Raw genomic sequence first — 19,328 nt, 5'->3', positions numbered from 1 at the left:
TCACCCTGGTTCTTGAAATCGCATGTGTCATTTAATTGCAAATGAATAACAAAGCTTTTCTATGTAAATCAGTTACTATTAGCCAGTCACTAAGACTTTTGCTACACATTGGATTCATTGTTTTTCATTTTTTTTAAAGAGATAGAAATGATAAGTTTTTTTCTCAAAGGTAAGTGTGTATATAGATAATAGCTATAGATTTTTTGATGTATGCAGATATATAGAGATATATTTTCTGTGTGTATGTACACACAGAGAGAATAAAAGGCATCATGAGGGGAAAAAAATAAAATAAAAGGTCTCAAAATAGTATAGATGCAAACAGCCCTGATCAGTCTTGGACCCAGAGAATAGATAAGAAACTATTTCCATATTCTCAGTAGCAAGAGCAAGATGTCAGATGAGGTCATTGAATTGGCTGGTTTTGCTTAAATTTTTTTTTTTTTTTTGGTATATAGGAAAAGGAGGGTTTAACTGTGCATGTTGTGGAGTGTATATTATAAAAGGAACATGATATAAAAAAAAGACACCGATAAAACAATAAAATTCGCCTCTCCTCACTATTTTGTCTCATCATTTCTAATGCTGCAACTGCTGTGGTGCAGGTGAGGAAGGCAACATTTTAGGCTATCTGAGGCAGTAAAATAACCATAAAGTGAAATGGCTGCAATTTCACAGAATCAAATAATTAGGAGATGTAGTATCAGAATTTCACTTATAGCTTAAGGTCATGTCTAGAGGAATAAAACTGTATACAGGCCTATTGTAAAGGCTACTCTATCCCCTATTCCTTCTGCCAGCCCAGCTGTTAGAGTTTTCCCTTATCTTTGTGAAGTGAGAGCATTAGCCATGAATGTTTAGACTCCTGACCTCGTGGGATTCTAGCATGGATCGATACTATCTTTTAAATGTCACATTTGATCCTAGCCAGGCAAAGAAGCATGCTGTAATCCCACAGGACAGGTTAAGTACAGATAATTCCCCATTGTAAGTGGCCTCCAGTATGTAGTTTGTGTTTAATCACTATTAACTATGAGGAGCTCACTACAATATCAGGTGGGACTAGCTGGCCCTTTGCACCAGGCTACAGGGTGCACTGAGGTTTAAAGTGGGTATCACCTGACATGATATTCTTTATGTTAAATCATATCAACTAATGAAGTATCTTTAAAGTCAACCTCCTTTACTCCTGTGCCAGTAGGAAATGTGTTAACAAAATGAGGACCTTAACACTTAGCTGAAAGGCCAGGTTACATTTTCCCCATCCATTTTTGTTCTTAAGTATTTTCATGTCCCTCACATTTAAACATCAGCTTCTTATACAAGCCCAGCAGAAGCCAGGTTGAAATCACAACAATTCCACTAAGCTGTAAGCAAAATTTCTAAATCAATGGGTCTCTCTTCATTTTCCTGCTTTGCATCCTGGGGCTTCTCTAATGGCTGAGTACCTGTGATGGATTTCAAGATCAAATTAATTTAATGGCATCTTGGCTTTCAGAAAGGAAAATAATATCTTGGTGCTTCTCAATGCAGTTTTTAGTTTAGAATACTCAGAGATTCTTTATGATTTTCCCCTATAACCCTTCTTCTTCCTATGGTACCCATCTGAAGCATGACATAGTGACATAGTGAAGCATGACATTTTTTTCTGCTACATGGAAGTATATTGCATCACAACATATGCCAATTAGTCAGTCAGCAAATATTTATTAAACATTTATTAAGTGACAGTGTGATAAGTAATGGGGATAAAAAAATACTCAAAATAAAACAAAACAGACAAAACAACCCCTGCCCTCAAGAAGCCCATACAATGACAGCAATGAGGAAATTAATGTTGCTTGATTCATAATCATGAATTTGTTTGTGAGGACAAACTCTCAGGAACACTCAAATGAGCTGACTCAAAATAGGTTTTGACAAAAGCAAAAAATACCCACTATTCAAAGACATTAGGGTATGGTGGAAAGGGAACTGGCTTGGGAAAAATACTGTCTCTGGATCCAAATTTCACTTCTATCTGTGTTACTGTGGGTAAATTGCTTAAGTACTCTGAGTCTACATTTTCTTAGCTGTAAGATGATGGGGACAAAGTAGATGCCCTCATCCACCTCTAGATCTATAATTCCCATGATCTTATTATGAGGTAACAATTTGTGATCTATCTCTATGGGTTCAGGAGGAAGCACAAAAGAGGAAATGAACTTAAATAAAAGTAGGAAAGAGGTCAATTGGACATGAGGAAAACTTTCTTGACCATCAGGAAAGAAGGAAGTAAATTATTATAAGTCATGAAGGGAGGTTAATCTTGAAATCTTTAACAATTTAATAAAGATCCCTAGTATTTTAAATATCTGCACATCTACATGGTGTTTGCTGAGCCAGATTGATTGTACATAGTATTTTATGGTTTCACTATGATACATGGAGAATTTTGATAGCATCATCTTACAGCGAAAAGAGTACTGTTATAAGAGGAGATAATGCTTTCTATTCCTACCTTCAAACTTTTTTTGGCTGTGAGAAGTTGGTCAAAACAAAATTTCCCTGAGTTGCCTCATCTATAATATGAAGACCATAATGCCTTACCTATCTAAGGTAGGAAAACAGACCAGATAATCTCTTGCTATACGTTCTAGGTTTTATTATTAATGATATTAGATTTTTTGCTTCTCTTACAGAACTGACAATTATTGATAAACAAATTTACTTGAATATAAACATAGCAGATGAATCTGAGACTAGAGAGGAATAAGACATTGAATCAGAGAAGGAAATGAAATTAAATATGGTGAAAGTAAGATTCACAACATTACAGAGAAACTTTGCAAATATCTCTCAACTCATCAGGTTTCTCAATATGCAAATATGGTAGAGGAGATGACATATGATTAGAGGGAGACCTTTTTTTTCTTGCATAGATAAGGATGAATGCCAACATTACTCCCATAGTGGTGGGTCATATTCAATTGGGAATATGAGTAAAACTGATTTTTTTCATAGTTTTCAATGTTATTAATAGACAAAGGTTAATTCAAAGATCTGTTACTTCCTTATCCTCAAGTTTTTTGACTCAATAATAATATTTTAAAAAAAACCTGGAAACTACCATTAGGATTCCTAATTATGATACGCTGAGATGCTATGTATAAAAGATTCTGGGAGTATCATTATTACTGTTGTTCCCTTTCTCCCAGAGGAAAGCTTAGGATTCCAAGAGGTAGAGGAAAGGATGGAAACCATGCCAGGCATGAGACAAAGTCTTCAGAAGGTCATGAAAACAGAGAAGAAAACATTAGATATGGAGAACTTCAAGTAGGTAATTTTGGTAGAATTACTATTGACATATGGCTTAGATTAATATACTGAAACATTATCATCATCATCATCACCATCCTCCTCATCAAAAACCTCATCATCATCATCATCATCATCACCACCAACACTGTGATCACTAATACTAGTATTATCATCATCACCTCCATCATCATCACTATCATCACCATCATCACCATCATCTATAACAATAACAGTATCTGTGCCCATACATTTCCAACCCTACCTTCTTTATAGACTGGTATAATGCCATATGTATCTTTCTCCCATTTTCTAGCACAGTGAAGACAGTAGATTTTTACTAAATGACTAAATGCTTCCTGAATGGAGGACATAAATTTCTAGTGCCTCCAAATTTCCAATCTAATGCCTCCAAAGGAAGGCACAGCACTCCCTCATTTTGTCTTCCTTTATAAGAAGGAACATTGAGAACTGTAAATAAAATTCAAGTCTAATAATGTTTAGGAATTTGACTTATTGCCATATTCCTAGATTTTACATAGGGGCAACTTTTAATTTACTAAAGAATAAAATTATCCCATCAAATTAAAATTATTTCATATACTAGGCTGATTTCTGTGTTTTATATATTTCAATCAACTTGAGAAACATCTGAGATGACATCTTCATGAACACAAGAGCAGCAAGTATTGCAATCCCCATCTGACCTTGGCTATAGCGCCAATAAAACATCTCTCTCAAGGTCATCAACTACACTAAAACTTCCTCAAATTTCAGGTTCCATTTCAACTGAAATTTCTGAAGAGGAACACCTAATATAAAACATAGCTTTCCCTTTTCTCTTTCTGATTAGAAAAAAAAAGTTTACCAGAGATCTAGGACACATGATAACTTCACAGCTCTGCAAAATTTTCATGAAATAATATTTTTAAAAAGTTCTACTACATTTATATACACCATTCATCCAGAAGGATCCATAAATACTGCTTGGAGATAAATTAAGCTTTGGCATGAAATATAATTTATGAAAATTGCAAAATACTTGAATTGATTCTACCGAAAAAGATATTAAATCTTGATGACTAGTAAGCTTCTTGAGAGAAATGAAGTGCTATGTTTAAATAGAATAAAACAGCCACATAAATTTTTTAAAATGTATTTTTAACAGCAAGTCCTGTTTCTTACATGGGTTATTAATTAAGCAAATACCTTGTAATCATAGAGACCTTTTAATCACTTGCATCTTAGCTCATGTTAGATATGCAAAATGTGACAGATGAAGAGATAAATATGGTTCAAATTATGAAGGGAAAATATGGCATTCTCATATTTTATTACTTCTTTTCTTTCAGCTAGTATGTTCTTTATAAAGTATTTAACTTAAATATAAAATGTAGCACTGAACCAACCTTGAGAAGTGAAAGGTCCAGAAGGCATGGCAGAACACTCATTCCCAAGGAATAACATTTAATTATTACTAGTATAGCTTTGTGTGGGGGCAGAAGCCTGTGGATTTTTTTTTTTAATCTGAGTAGGCTGGTACACATTTGTCTTTATTTTCAAATCTCTACTAAGGATTAGAAATTCAGATTTTTGTCTAAGGTCAGTCTCTTGACTTTGATAATATTACATTATCTCCAAGGTTTAAACTTTCACTTCATATTTTAAAATGTTACTAAAACTTCTTGGAAAGAAGCTGTTTAAACAACTTCCAAATAATTTTCTTCATGGCAAAATATGGTAAAATATAGATTTCTTTTTAGTTTATTTTCTAACTCTTTGTCAGAAAAACTCTCCAAGTGTGACAGGAATTAAAGTGAGAATAAATATATCAACTTCTCAGTCAAAACTTGGCTAATAAAGAACATGAACCTTTTAAAAGCTGACTGTTTTTCCACTCACACCACCACCATTAAAAAAGACAAAATCAAACTTAACATGCACAGTAAGGTAGAGAGCCCAAAAAAGTTAGGGAAGGCCTCTACACATTAATATGGGGCTGGTGGAATAACACCTCTCTTGATTAAAAGAAGGCAGTAGGCTGCCTTCTAATATTATTACCATAGAACCACTGGTTAACAGTTTGCCTTTTATTGTTCCAAATGATAATTCCCCCACCTTCTCACTATTATCTTAAATTTTTATGACTACAACAATCAATTAATCAAAAAAAAAATTACTAAGAGCTTACTTTGTGCCAGACACTCTTTTTCATCTGTGGAGATGAAAAAAAAGATGGAAAAGACAATCACTGCTCTTAAGGAGTTCACAAATTAATGGAAAAGACAACAAGCAAACAAATATGTATGAACAAATTCATATATATGGAAAATCATTTTCATGGAACAGAAAGGAGGCTAGTGTCATTGGAATGAAAAATATGTGGTATAGAGTAAGATATAAGAAGACTGTATAGTTAGGAGGGAACTAGGTTATGAAGGGCCTTGAATGATGAACCAAGGATTTTGTATTTGATCCCATGGGTAATTGAGAGCCACTGGAGATTATTGAGTGGGTGGGTGGTGTGGCATGGTCATACCTGCAATTTGGGAAAATTATTTGGACTGAATGGAGGATAAATTGGAGTGGAAAGAGACTTGAAACAGGCAGACCCACCAGCAGGCTATTACAATAGTCCAGGACTGAAGTGATGTAAGTCTCAACTAGAATGATGGCAGTGTCAAAGGAGAGCAGGGGACATAATCAAGAGATGATGCAAAGGTGAAAAGTTTTGGGAATAGACTGGATATGGGAGAAAGGTCAGGGAGTAAAAGGTACTGGGGTGATGGGGCAAAGCCTAGACAGTGGAGAAAAGGCAATAACTGGCCTAAGCTCTCTCCCAAACCCTCAGAACACCTTTAAATAATGCCATACAGAGGGCAAAATAGAAAGTGGAAGAATCCAGTGATCAACTCCTGAAAGAGATCCCCAAAGGAAAACTCCTAGGAATATTGTAGCCAAATTCTAGAGTCCTCAGGTCATGTAGAAAATATTGCAAACAGCCAGAAAGAAACAATTCAAGTATTGTGGAAACACAATCAGGATAACACAAGCTACATTATCAGACCAGAAAGCTTGGAATATAATATTCCAGAGGGCAAAGGAGATAGGATTATAACCAAGAATCACCTACCCAGAAAAACTGAGCATAATCCTTCAGGAGAAAAAATGGACATGCAGTGACATAGAGGACTTTCAAGCATTGTTGATAAAAAGACCAGAGTTGAATAGAAAATTTGACTTTCAAATTCAAGACTCAAGAGAAGAATGAAAGGGTAAACAGGAAAGAGAAATCATAAGGAAATTATTAAGGCTGAATTGTTTACATTATTGCATGGAAAGATGATATTTGTAACTCATGAGACCTTTGTCAGTATTAGGATAGTTGGAGGGAAAAATTATATGTATATAGATAGATAGAGAGATAGAGGGCACAGGGTGAGTTGAAGATGAATGGGTGATATCTGGAGAATAAAATTAAGAGGTGAGAGAGAATTATACTGGGAGAAGGAGAAAGGGAGAGGTAGAATGGGGTAAATTATCTCACAAAAAACAGACAAGTAAAGGCTTTTACCATGGAGGGGAAGTTGGGGAAGGTGAGAGAGAATGAGTGAATCTTCTTCTCATAGGATTTGGCTTAAGGAAGGAATAACATACACACTCAATTGGGTATGGGAATCTATCTTACCCTACAGGAAAATGGGGAGGGGGAGGGGACAAGAGAGCAGGGGGATGATAGAGGGGAGGGCAGATTGGGGGAGGGGGCAATCAGAAGCAAACACTTCTGAGGAGGGACAAAGTCAAAAGAGAGAATAGAATAAATGGTAGATGGGATAGGATGAAGGGAAATATACTTTGTTTTTCACATGACTACTATGGAAGTGTTTTGCATGACTACACATGTATAACCTGTATCAAGTTGCTTGCCTTTTCAATGAGGGTGATTGGGGAAGGAGGAAGAGAGAAAATTTGGAACCCAAAGTTTAAAAACAAATGTTCAAATTGTTTTCACATGCAACCAGGAAATAAGAAATATGGGAAATGGGGTATAGAAATCTATCCTGCCCTATAGGAAAATAGAAGGGGAAGGGGATAAGAGAAGGGGGCAGAGACAGAAGGGAGGGCAGATTAGAGGAAGGAATATTCAGAATGCATGCCATCTTGGGGTGGAGGAGGGATGAGATGGGGAGAAAATTTGGAACTCAAAATCTTGTGGAAGTGAATGTTGAAAACTAAAAATAAATTTTAAAAATAAGAAAAAAATAAAAAAATAATGCCATAAAACAATTCCTGGAGTGGCAGAACCCACAAAAGGATGGGGTGAAATCATTTTCCAGTCAAAGACAACTTAGAAAATTGGCAGGAAAGGTTGGTCACACTGGAGTGAGAGTGGAGCACAGCCCTGGCCCCAACAAACTAGGAGCAGACCTTAGAAGACACTGAATCAGCAGCAGCTGCTTCCATAAATTTCAGCCCACAGATGGTCAGGGAGTTAAACAACTGATCAGAACAAAATTACAGGGGTCTCTTTGCTGGCATTGAGGCAGAACTCTGTTGCTTTACCCATCCTCAAATCTGGGTCACAGTCCTGGGTGAGGAAAAGCACTAGTACAACAAAGTTTGTGGACTATGGTGGAGTAGGGACCCTTGTCACAGTTCCATCGCAGAAAAGAATGCTTTGGGGTCACTCACACACCAGAGCATAGGCCAGGACAGTAGCAAATACACATCTCTTTAGATCATACCACCTTAGAAGAACCAAAAACTTACAGGTCCCTCGAAGTATCCCTGAAAACAGCTGCACAAAACCCTTGAAGCTTGGGATAGTGTGCCCTCCGTTCTGGAAGAAAAGTCCCACTTTTAAAGACTTCAAAATCAAGAAATAGAAAGGGAAAATGAGCAAACAACAGAAAACTATTCTGACCATAGAAAGTTACTAAAGTGACAAAAAAGATTAAAACACACACTCAGAAAAAGACAACAAAGTCAAAGCTTCAATACCCATAGCTAACGGTACCTGCAACTTTAATGTAGAAGTTTAGAAGAATAAAGGTTTTGGGGAAAAGATAACAAGCTCTGTTATGATCATATTTGAAAAGTCTTAAGGGCATCTATTATGAAATATTCAATAGGCAATCAATGACATGGAACCATAGCTCAGGTGAAAGAGTAGGATTGAGGATAAAGAAAGTAGAACCAGGAAAACAACATACATAGAAACTACAGTAATGCACACAAAAGAACACTAAAATAAATGCTGAGTCACTACCATGGCCAATGGTAGCTCCAGAGAAGAAAAAGAAATATAATTTCCTCCTTTTGTTGGAGAGTTAAAGAACTATGCATATGGAATGGTGAATATACAGAAACATTGTTAGGTTTTTTGCTTGATTTTTTCTGTTTGTTTGTTTTTGTCTTAACTACTTTCCATACCTACAAAGGAGGACTCGTGAAATTGAGTGGGTAAGTGGGGAATGGCTGTGATTTTTTTTCAAGTCATCTTTAAAACAATTTTTTTTTAATTAAAAGAGATACTGACAAATTGAGGATGACTTATAGGATGACACATAAGTCTGGGAGACTGTGAGGATGATGTTTCCATCATAGGGACGTGTTGAGTTTAAGATGTGTACAAGGTATCCAGATGTCTGAAAGTCACTTGGAGATGAGAGACTGAAGGTCAGCAGAGAGGCTAGCATGATAGATTTAAGAATCATCAGGATATAAATTTTAATTAAATTCACCGTAGCTGTTGAAAAAATCTAGTGAAATAGTTAGAGGCGTCAGGGAAAGAAGAGGGCCCAGGAAAGAACTCTGTGGGACACAAACAGCTAGAGGGTATAATCTGGATGAAGATCTAGCAAAGGAAACTGAGGAGCAGTCAGATACATAGGAGAACTAAGATAGAATGACGTCCCAAAAACCCAGAGATAAGATAGTACAAAGGAAGAGAGTGTGATGTTAATAGTGTCAAAGGCAGCAGAAGGTCAAGGAGAAAGAGGGTTCAGAAAAGAATTTTGTATTTAGCATCTAAGGTATCACTGGTAAATTTGGAGAGAATAGTTTTGTTAAAATTATGAAGTTGAAATCTGGATACTAAGGGGTTAAAAATAAAGTGATAGGAGAGAAAGTGGAGGGCTCTCTTGTAGATGGCCTTTTCAAGAGTTTAGTCACAAAAGGCAGAAGAGATACAGGACCATAGATAACAGGGATGACTGGGGACATAGAATTTCATTGTATATTCTGGGCCAGGCTTTGATCAAGCTAGTCTAGGGATTCAGATTCAGGATTAATTTAAAATGAGCCATACACTTGTGGACCATAAAGTGTACTACATTAAAAAGAAATTTTCAAATTTCAAAAGGAACATAACTTAGAAAAAGAAAAACAATATTTCTTTCCATCAGCTCAATCAATACAGTAATCAGCTACACTAGATTAGAAATGGGTTGCCATATGGCAGTGGGAATTCTGCAAAACAACCACAACAAACAACAACAACAACAACAACAACCGCAACAACAACTCAGTTATTAATTCCCCAAATGCTGACTTTTAGATCTCAGGCAGCAAAGAAGCAAACTTTTGTTCCCTTAATGGACCAGTTCAACCCACATAAAGCAAGCTCCATCTACCACAACCCAAACTAAAAAGAAGGGAACTTAAGAGATAGGTACCTTTGGCAGAAGTAACACATTCACTTGAACTTATTTACATAGAGATGAGAATGAATAAATATATAGATCTTTTCCTGAGGCCAAGTTTAAGTAGGAAAGAATGGTGAAAAAAAAATGAGGATAAAAGAATGTAAGAAGAGTCTTGGACTTATGAACATACACTTTACTAACTTCCCAACATTGTCAAATAATTCCTGTATTTGGATCAGATTTACATAATGCACTAAGACACTTGGATGGGGGAATTGAACTGGATCTTTTCATTTTTTAAAAGTGTTTTGAAGTTTAGTTGAATATGGTAGGAGGCTCAGAACAAGTCAAATTTCTCTTGATTTGGGCTTTGATACTTTGTGGTCATAAGTACGGTCTTGGGAAATTGAACAGCATATACTGATATTTTATGATTTCTTGAAATAAGTTCCCTACCTACAAAAAAATGACTGTTTAGCTGCAATCGAAAATGCCCCTCCTCTTGTGTCTCCAGTATCTTTGTTGGAAGGTCATCCACCTGGAGCAAAGTCAGTTTGAGATTTCTTTCAGCCCGTACATAATGCCATTGATTGTCGTTCAGGGGGGATGGAGAGAGAACTGTGAGCTCCATGGGGCCATTCCCAACATCAATGGCAAAAGTGACTTCTGAAGGAGCTGGAACAGAAAATGAGGAACATTAGAAAAAGCTATTGGAGTACATGAATAACCAGTATATGAAAAGGCACATGGATAATCTGTTTATCAAATAAAAAAGAAGAATGTCAGAGAATCACAGCACCTCATAATATGAAGTGGCTTCGGTGTCAACTTTTCCAACCCATTTCCGAACAGAAATTCCATTCACAGTATCATCAATAAGTGATTATCCAGAATCAAACAATAACAAGCTTTTACATTGCATTCTTAAAGTTTCACAAAGTGCTAAACAGATGTTATCTCATTTGATACTCAAAATAATCCTCTGAAGGTAGGTGTTATTATTATTTTCACTTTATAGATGAAGAGACTGAGACTGATAAAAGTTCAATGACTTGTCCAAAGTCATACTGCTAGCATCTACGTGAAGACCCCATGGAGAGGGGGCCTCCATTACTTCTGGAAGCAGTGGAAGCCCATTCCACTTTAGGGCATCTTTCATTATCTAAAAGTTTTTTTTTTCTTACATTGTTCTGAAATATGCTTCTGTAGTTCCTATCCATTGCTTTTAAGTCTACTCTCTGAGGTTAAGCTGAATGTGTCTAATTTGTCTACATGGTAGTCATTTAAGTAATTGAAGAAAACTATGATGTTTCTTTTAAGACTTTCTGTGCAGCTAAATAACAAAATCTCAGAGCTGGAAGGGAATTCACAGGCCATCTAGTTATATTCATATGGGATGAAAAATCCAGTTTATAATATCCCTGACACATGGTTATCCAACTTTTGCTTGAAGAACTCTAGTGACATGTAAACCACAACTTCTATTCCATTTTTACATAATTCTAATTGTTAGCATATATTCTCTTACTTTCCTTTTTTGTAAAAATTCACCCATTGTATACTCTGGGACCACACATAGCAAATCTGATCCCTCCTCTGTGTGCCCTAAGGATAATCTTCCCCAGTTACTTCAATCAAACTTTATATGATTTAAAAAGGTAGTTTGTCAAAAGCTTGTTCACTCTCTTCTGGACACTGTTAAGAATGCTGATGTTCTTTCTAAAATTTGGAACTGAAACAATGCTTCAGGTCTGGTCTCACTAGGGCAAGATGTAGTAGGGTTATCACTATGCCTCTCTATGTTAATAAAGCTCTCATTAGCTTTCTGGTGGTCACATAACACTTAGGACTCAGAGTAAGCTTCATATCCACTAAAAACCACAGATCTTTTCACCTGAACTTCTGGCTATTCATTCCTCCATCTTGTATTCATGAAAGTAGTTTTTTGTTCTATTTTGTTTATTTTTAAACCAAGTTTAACATTTTACAATCATTCTCATTAAATTTCATCTTTATAAATTTTGACAAATGTTATAATCTTTCAATAAATATTTCAAAAATTGTGACCTTATTGCCCAATTTGGTACCTATCCCTCCTGACTTTATTGAATCTTAAAATCTAATAAGAATATAATTCATGCCTTTATCCAAAACACTGGAAAAATGTTAAACAGCACAAGCATAAGCACAGAAACTTGAAGAAATCTGTTGGATACATCTTCAAAGTTATTATTGGATAATTAATGATTATTTTTGGGTCCAGTAATTCAACATATTTTAAAAGTGATTAAGGGGGCAGCTGGTGGCACAGTGGATAGAGCTCTGGCCTTGGAGTCAGGAGGACCTGAGCTCAAATCCAGTCTCAGACCAGAGATTTGACACTTATTAGCTATGTGACCCTAGGCAAGTCACTTATCCCCAGTTGCCTTGCCAAAAACATGATTATGCTATATTATGGGTCATCTTTCTATATGATTTCCATAAGAAGGGCATGAATGCTTTTATCAATGCTTTGCTCAAATCCAGGTAAATCAGACCTACTAATTTAATAATCTGATCATAAGGTAGGAAAGTTATTTTAAAATAAGTTCTTCTTGTTGAAACTTTGCTGGTTTTCATGAACACCACTTTCTCTTCTAGATGCTCACTAAACATCTATTTTGTAATATATTGCAGAGTTTTACCAGGAATTGAAGCCTAGCTCATTTTTCTATAGTTTATAGAGAATGCCCTCTTCCCTTGCAGGGCCAGGGTAGTATAGTAAACAAAAACACTGGTTTTGGAATGAGAAGACGTGTGTTAAAATCCACCTCCACTACTTATTACTTGTGTAACCATAGGCAAGGTACTTAACTTCTTGAGGCCTCTGTTTCCTCATCTGTAAAATAAGGGGATTACACTAGGTGGCTTTCTTAGGTCACTTATGACTCTAAATCTTTAACCTTATAAATATTATTATAAGTTTAGTCTTCTTCAGCCCTATAACCCCTGTTTTATTATCTTCAATCTTTATTATTATTATTATTATTATTATTATTGCTAAGCAATAGGGTTAAGTGATTTGCCCAGATAGAAAGTGCCAAGTGTCTGAGGCCAGCTTTGAACTCAGGTCCTCCTGACTCCAGGGCTCATGCTCTATCCACTGCACCACCGAGCTACTTTTATCTTCAAACTTTAAAAAATAAATTACTAATAGTAGATTAGCAATCTCATCTGCCAATTCTTTCTGTGCCTTTGGATGCTAGAACATCACCTGGGCCAAGTTTTATCATCTAATTCTTGGCTTTCTACTCCTTTTTAAATAGGTAAGCACTTTCCTTTTAAGCAAATTTATTATAATTATCACTATTATTAGTATCATAATCATTATTATTATTACTATTATTGGCAGAGAAAAAAAAGTAAGGCCAAGTATATTGAAGTTAACATTTTATTGAACAGGTTCCTAAGCACAAATTAGAAGAGAAAAGCAAAAAAAGATATCGGATAATGAAGAATCTACTCTAGGGTTCTCCAGCATTTTCTCCCCCCTAAAATTCACAAAATCTCAGAGCTTGGAGGAGACCTCGGTGATCAACAGGTTCAATACCTTCAATGCAGAAATGAGGGCACTGAGATTTGGAGGTGGTAAAGGGACTTGTCCAAGGACACAATTTAAGTGAGTGAGACAGAATTCAAAGTGGGCCTTTTGACTCCAAGTTAGTTGCTCTTTCTATAACACCTGTAATATTAATAATATCTACAGCAATCAAGGTACTATGGAATCCAGTAAGAAGAGAGAAAGTAGGTTGTATATGTGTGTGTTTGGCTGAATTTTCTTCTATATTGTACAAACTAGATTATTCCCTCTCTCCTTTCTAATTAAACTGAGTGGAGCCAGGTGGTGCATGTCTGTTGCCTCTGCTACTGGGGAGGTTAAGGATGGTGGATCACTTGAGCTCAGGAGCTCAGAACTGTGCAGGTGTAGAACAAATCATGTCCCTAGGAAGTCTAACACCTCTATGGTGAGGCCCCAAGGGTGGGAGGAGGGGCAGACACCAGGTTGCCCAAAAAGAGGTGAAATGGCTGGCATCAGAAACTGATTAGGCAAAAGCCTTCAATCTGATCTGGAGTTAGATCAGGGAGTGAGTGGCATCTATACTTTGAGAGAGGGAGATAGAGAGAGATAGTGAGAGAGATTAGTGAAATAATTTCATTTTTTTGTTTTAGAAAAAAGTGAAAAGGGAAGAGATGGTGTTTCTTCAGTCATATACCTGGAGTCTCTACAACCCACTCCCTTATGCACCTTCCTTACCCATAAATATCTTTTCCCCCTTTCCTTGGGCCTCTTTCCTTGCCTCTAGCTAGATACCATTATACAACATTGTATTCAAAGATGAATTTGTGGCATGGTTGATAATATTAATTCCTGTGTCTAAATCAGGAGGAAAGCTAAAACTTTTGTTTCAATGTCTTCTCTCCTTCCCTTAACCCTTGGAGCAAGAAGTACTCAGTGCACTGCTTTTCAAAGGTACCAAGTCTTAATTTGAAAACAAAACAAAATGAAACAAGATAAAACAAAACAAAAAAACTTGGGTAACATAATTTTTCTGCCAAATGTGAACTACATCACTACTTTTATTTAGGGTCTTATTGACCCAGGTAAATCATCATGTACTCACAAACCCAAACGTGAAAGAAATTAAACCTGGATAAATGAAAATGGATGGTTTACAAATGTGGATTTTCATGAAAACTGAAAGTGACCTATATCACTTCTATTGTATTTGCTCTTCAGGATGTTGGTAACCTGTGCTGAACTTCTAGGCTTCAATCAAACAATTAATAATGAATGTCCATAGGACTAACACTTCTACATGAGATCAAGTGGTAAAAACAAGTGTGGGATAACTGGTCAAGAATTTGCAAAACACATCTCTGCAAAGATACATTTGGTAGTATTAAGTTTTCTTTGCTTCCCTTTCCCCATTTATATCAAAACCTATGCATTTACTTTATTCTTTATTATGATGAAGATAGTCATCAGGAATTCATTCTCTCTGAAACTAGCACATAAGATACTCAAGCATAAAAACCTCATCTTATATTAAATCAACTTAACAATTATTTATTGGCCTGTGCTTGGCACTGAGGAGGAACCCCCAGCCCCAAATGAGTAAGACATCTTTGCACTCAAGAAACTTATAGGCTTTGGGGAAGTTAAGTTTAATAGGCATGAAATAGCTATCAAATAGTTTTTAATTGTTTCAAAACCCCCCCACCTATTTATACCACCTATAACAGAACACTCTCTAGATATAGATTGATAGATATAGTAGACAGATATATGATAGTTAATAAATATGTATTGACCAAATGATGTGATATCACCATTCAAGCTATAACCAGTTCTATGTTTTGAGTGAGTCATTTAACTGAAGTCCTATATACCTCTGTATCTGGTGATTTATTGACTGTAGTTTATTCATCTGTAATATAAATGGGTTAGATTTGCTGTCCTCAAAGGTCTCTTCAAGGTCTAATATTCTTTGAATCTATGAATAGAGGAGTTTGTTTTCTATTTAACTGGTAGATGATCAAAAAGTTATAACTATAGATCTTAAAGAGGCACTGATAAAAATGAGGAGACCTATTTACTTGTAGGCTGGAAATTTAGATTCTAATATAAACTGAACCACCAACTCACTAGGTGAAGTTGGGAAAATCATATAACCCAAAAGTCCTTGGGTTTAATAAGTTAGAAAATGAAAATATTAGATTAGATAATCTCTAAAGATCCTTCTTGTTCTGAAACTTTATTCTATGTCTATATTAAGAAAATGTACATCTAGGCTAATGTCAAATTCAGCATGTTGTCCAGCATCACTGACTCTGATGTCTAGAAGCTTAAGTATGTCAGTCTACCAATAACATAGACAGAATGTGAGCAGGGACTGCTTCTTTTTTGTCTTTCTATCTCACTTGCCTCGAACAGTACCTGTCATTTAAGAAATGCTTGTTGAGTGAGTGATTGTATATATCTATAGGCTGACAGACAGTATATTGGATGTGTTCCTTTTTTCCCTTTCAGCTTATACTCTCTATACATACATCCTTATATCCCATGAGATAATTAGATAGTCACTACATATGCTGAACAGCAATTTAGAAAGACAGAAAGATTCATAGCTAAGTCTATCCTCTGATAGTTCAGGGACATTCAATAGCAGAATTACAACTCAATCAAAAAAAAAAGTCTCAAGCTCTTTATACTTATCAAATATACTTATCAAAATATATTCACAACTGTAGTTAAGCAAGTTGCCAAAATAAATGACTTTTTTTGACAAATAATTAGATTCTCTTTGCTACTGCAAAAAAAAAAATCAATTAAGGCTTGAGGACATACTGAAATGTCTCCTTTTTTCATAACATACTCAATAATCCCAAGACTGCTAAATCCAAATGTGCTAGTTGGAAGTGACCCAGAAGTCAATGGATTGAAAAATTCATAGAAACCTGTTGTTTCCTGTCCAACAAATTGGATGTATCAAGCTTGGAAGCTATTGCTCAGATTGTTAAGGGAGGAACACTCCATAGGGATAGGGGAAAAATTCTATTCTGAGTCTCTGCATCTGTTAAAAGGCCATTTCCTTCCCAAACAGCTGGTCTGTTGAGGTTCCTTGCTATGAACCCTTTAGGCAGAAAATTCCATCTGGCTGCAAGATGCAATATGATGATATGCTAAAGAGGAACCCAAGACTTGGGGGAAGGGGAGTAGAAAGCAGAGGGATCTTGAAACTTCCCAATATTTACATTTATACTTGTTTTAAAAGTATTTGTTCTATAGTATGCTAATATGCTTCTACTAAACAATTATCTCAGTGAATTTCAATGTTCTGCCACATTTAATGTTAACTTGCATTTTTTAACCATACTAAGAATGAAGAACAATATCACAAAGTACAAACAAATTGGACTTAGATGTGCAATTAACACTAAATCATATCTCATTACCTTGTGATAATGCACCATGACATTTACCACTGTGTTAATAAATCAAAAGGCTGTGGGGCATGATTTTATTAAATTTTATGCTAAGGTTATTATGACCATATTATGAAATGGTTAGTCCTCAATTCCACATTTTCAGTGCCCAGTAGAGTTGAGAATGAAGGATCCTATTTCACATCCAAAACCACAATTGCTTCCTTCCATTAATACCTGAAATCATTGGAGTGAAAGGAGTTTAAAGCTACCAATTAAGGAGATCTCTTTCCTTATGTGCATTGTGTTGAGATTGCAATAGAGCCACTTAGCATCTCTCTATTTAGGAAATGCCCTATGGAATCCTCAGAAGTAGTCTTCTTAGGCAAGACCTTCCATCTGCTCTTTCGGGGTGGAGGATGGGGGACTAGACTCTCAAATTTCAAAGTATATTTTGCTTAAACACTATTTACACTGTCAAGGGTATTTTATGCAATTAGGTCATTGATGCAATCCAGTCAATTAATTCAGTCTGACTGTGTAAGGGCATTGAACTGGGTGCTAGAAATAGAAGGAATATCTATTTACAAGCAAGAGGGTACAAAGGTGAGGTAGCAATAGCTCCCTGCAAACAAGGCTGTAACTAAATAGGCAAGGACTGATGGGGTGACGGCCATGAGCTGCAGACCTGACCCTCTAGTAACATGTCCATGATGCTAGAAAATAAATCAGGCAGTCTGTTTTTGAGACAAGTATAAGACCACAAGGCCAAAACTGAAACAATCAAAATAATAAACAAAACTAATCTTTATTTAGAATTCAAAAGATCTGTGATTTCTCTGATGGTGGACAGTTTCATCATCTATACTGATTTTTCATGGTAACCTCCATGTAATTTTGGCTTAAAAGTATTCTTTGAGACCTCATTGAGCCTGGTCCTCAGATAAGAGACAGAAAGTAAATTGTCAGGCATATACTTAATTTTTTTTTTCTCCCTTAACAGGACCTGCCATTGTTGAAGGTTGTCATTCTTCTGTGACAGTCTCCAAGAATACAGTTATCTGCAATCTACATTAAGGCATCCTACCATAGGAGTAGGAACACCATGGAGCACAGCTTTACAACATCACTTTGAAAAGGTGAGCAAGACCTATGAAAGTGAATAGCTGGTACTCTTGGTTGGAATGCTTTCTCAAAGGATCTCATAAAATGAAATAATCTAGTGGGGTTTTGTTAGCGGGAGGTGATGTTTATCATAGAATCATAGAATTTTAGAGCTAGAAGAGATCTTATAGGCAGTGTAGTTCAATTCCCTTTTTCTACAGATGAAGGAATTGAAAGCCCAGAGAGTTAAGCTGTCTGACTAAAGTTAACAGAGGTAGTAGTTAATCAAGTCTGCATGTCATCCCCCATTCAGGTGTGTCATATATGTCAGATTCCTAAACATAGTCACTTACAGCTTATTTCCAGTCGAATGAAGTCTTTAATGCCAAGATTTTCCAAGAAGATGCCAGATAAAGCCGTGGTTTTGAAAAAGAATGAAATATCAGCACTGAACTCTGCATGAAAGGTGGGGAATTGAAGGTAAGAGGCTTCTGTATTAAATGAGGCTGCATTCCAAAAATGCCCTGGGGGAGGAAACAAACATCCTTCATTGGTATGGAAAGCAGTGGTTGCATGGAAAGAATTAGAATATCCTTTACCAGGGTTCTTTATCATGGAAGGGGGTTTGAGGGACACTAGGCAAGTAAAGCAGGTAATGGTTCAGAGCTGTGGAGGGCCTAGGAAAGAAAGGGAGAGTGAGCATATGAAGGTGGTGAAGCATCTTATATAATATGAACAAAAAGTGTTTTTTGGTTTATTACTCACGGTCGCCATAGCAACGTAATGGGCCAATTCTCCAGGCAGCTTCTGAGTTTGATCTGTTGGTATCAGTGATAACTATCTGGGTGACAGGCAAGTGGTCTTTGAAGGAAAGAAGGCCAGTGTCATTTGTCCTAAAAAACATAAATACAGAAAACGTCTTTTATTTTTAACCATTTTCAAGGTTGACACCAGAAACTTTTCGGTAGCCTGCTTTTCAATATGTTCTCTGAAGCTGAAGGCAAGTGGGCAGGAAGGAGAAAAGGCAAAACAGAAATGAAGGGCAACCCTTTCACACTTCATTAGCAATCTAAGAATCTGAGAAAGCTTGAAAACTTAAATCTTAAAATATATGACCAGTTTCCAAATACAAGCAGATTTTCCTTTTTACTAACAGTTTTTCTGAAAGACAGAGAGTTTTCAGGGATTACAACTACACAAAACACAAGAACATCTGCACATACAGATATCAATTTAAATAGTTGGCACTAATGCTAGATTAAAGATCATTTCCCCTATCCTGTAAAGAGATCTGCTATCTCAATAACTACCTCA

At 36.1% G+C, this 19,328-nt stretch overlaps 1 protein-coding gene across 1 annotated transcript in view; it reads right to left on the bottom strand.

Annotated features, from left to right (window-relative positions):
* The window catches only part of CNTNAP5 (contactin associated protein like 5), an 880,169-nt gene that overhangs the window by 161,412 nt on the left and 699,429 nt on the right, over window positions 1-19,328 (bottom strand). Inside the window, exons 15-17 of the mRNA XM_027854715.1 lie at window positions 18,780-18,907; window positions 18,368-18,538; window positions 10,401-10,619 (exon numbers count right to left, since the gene is read on the bottom strand). Coding sequence (XP_027710516.1) covers window positions 10,401-10,619; window positions 18,368-18,538; window positions 18,780-18,907 — 518 coding nt within the window. The remainder of the gene's footprint in view (window positions 1-10,400; window positions 10,620-18,367; window positions 18,539-18,779; window positions 18,908-19,328) is intronic.

Source organism: Vombatus ursinus, unplaced genomic scaffold, assembly GCF_900497805.2.
Source record: "Vombatus ursinus unplaced genomic scaffold, bare-nosed wombat genome assembly UNPS02010548.1, whole genome shotgun sequence".
Classification (NCBI taxonomy): domain Eukaryota; kingdom Metazoa; phylum Chordata; class Mammalia; order Diprotodontia; family Vombatidae; genus Vombatus; species Vombatus ursinus.
Note: the sequence above shows the minus strand (reverse complement) of the source record. Positions and strands in the feature narration are given on the sequence as shown.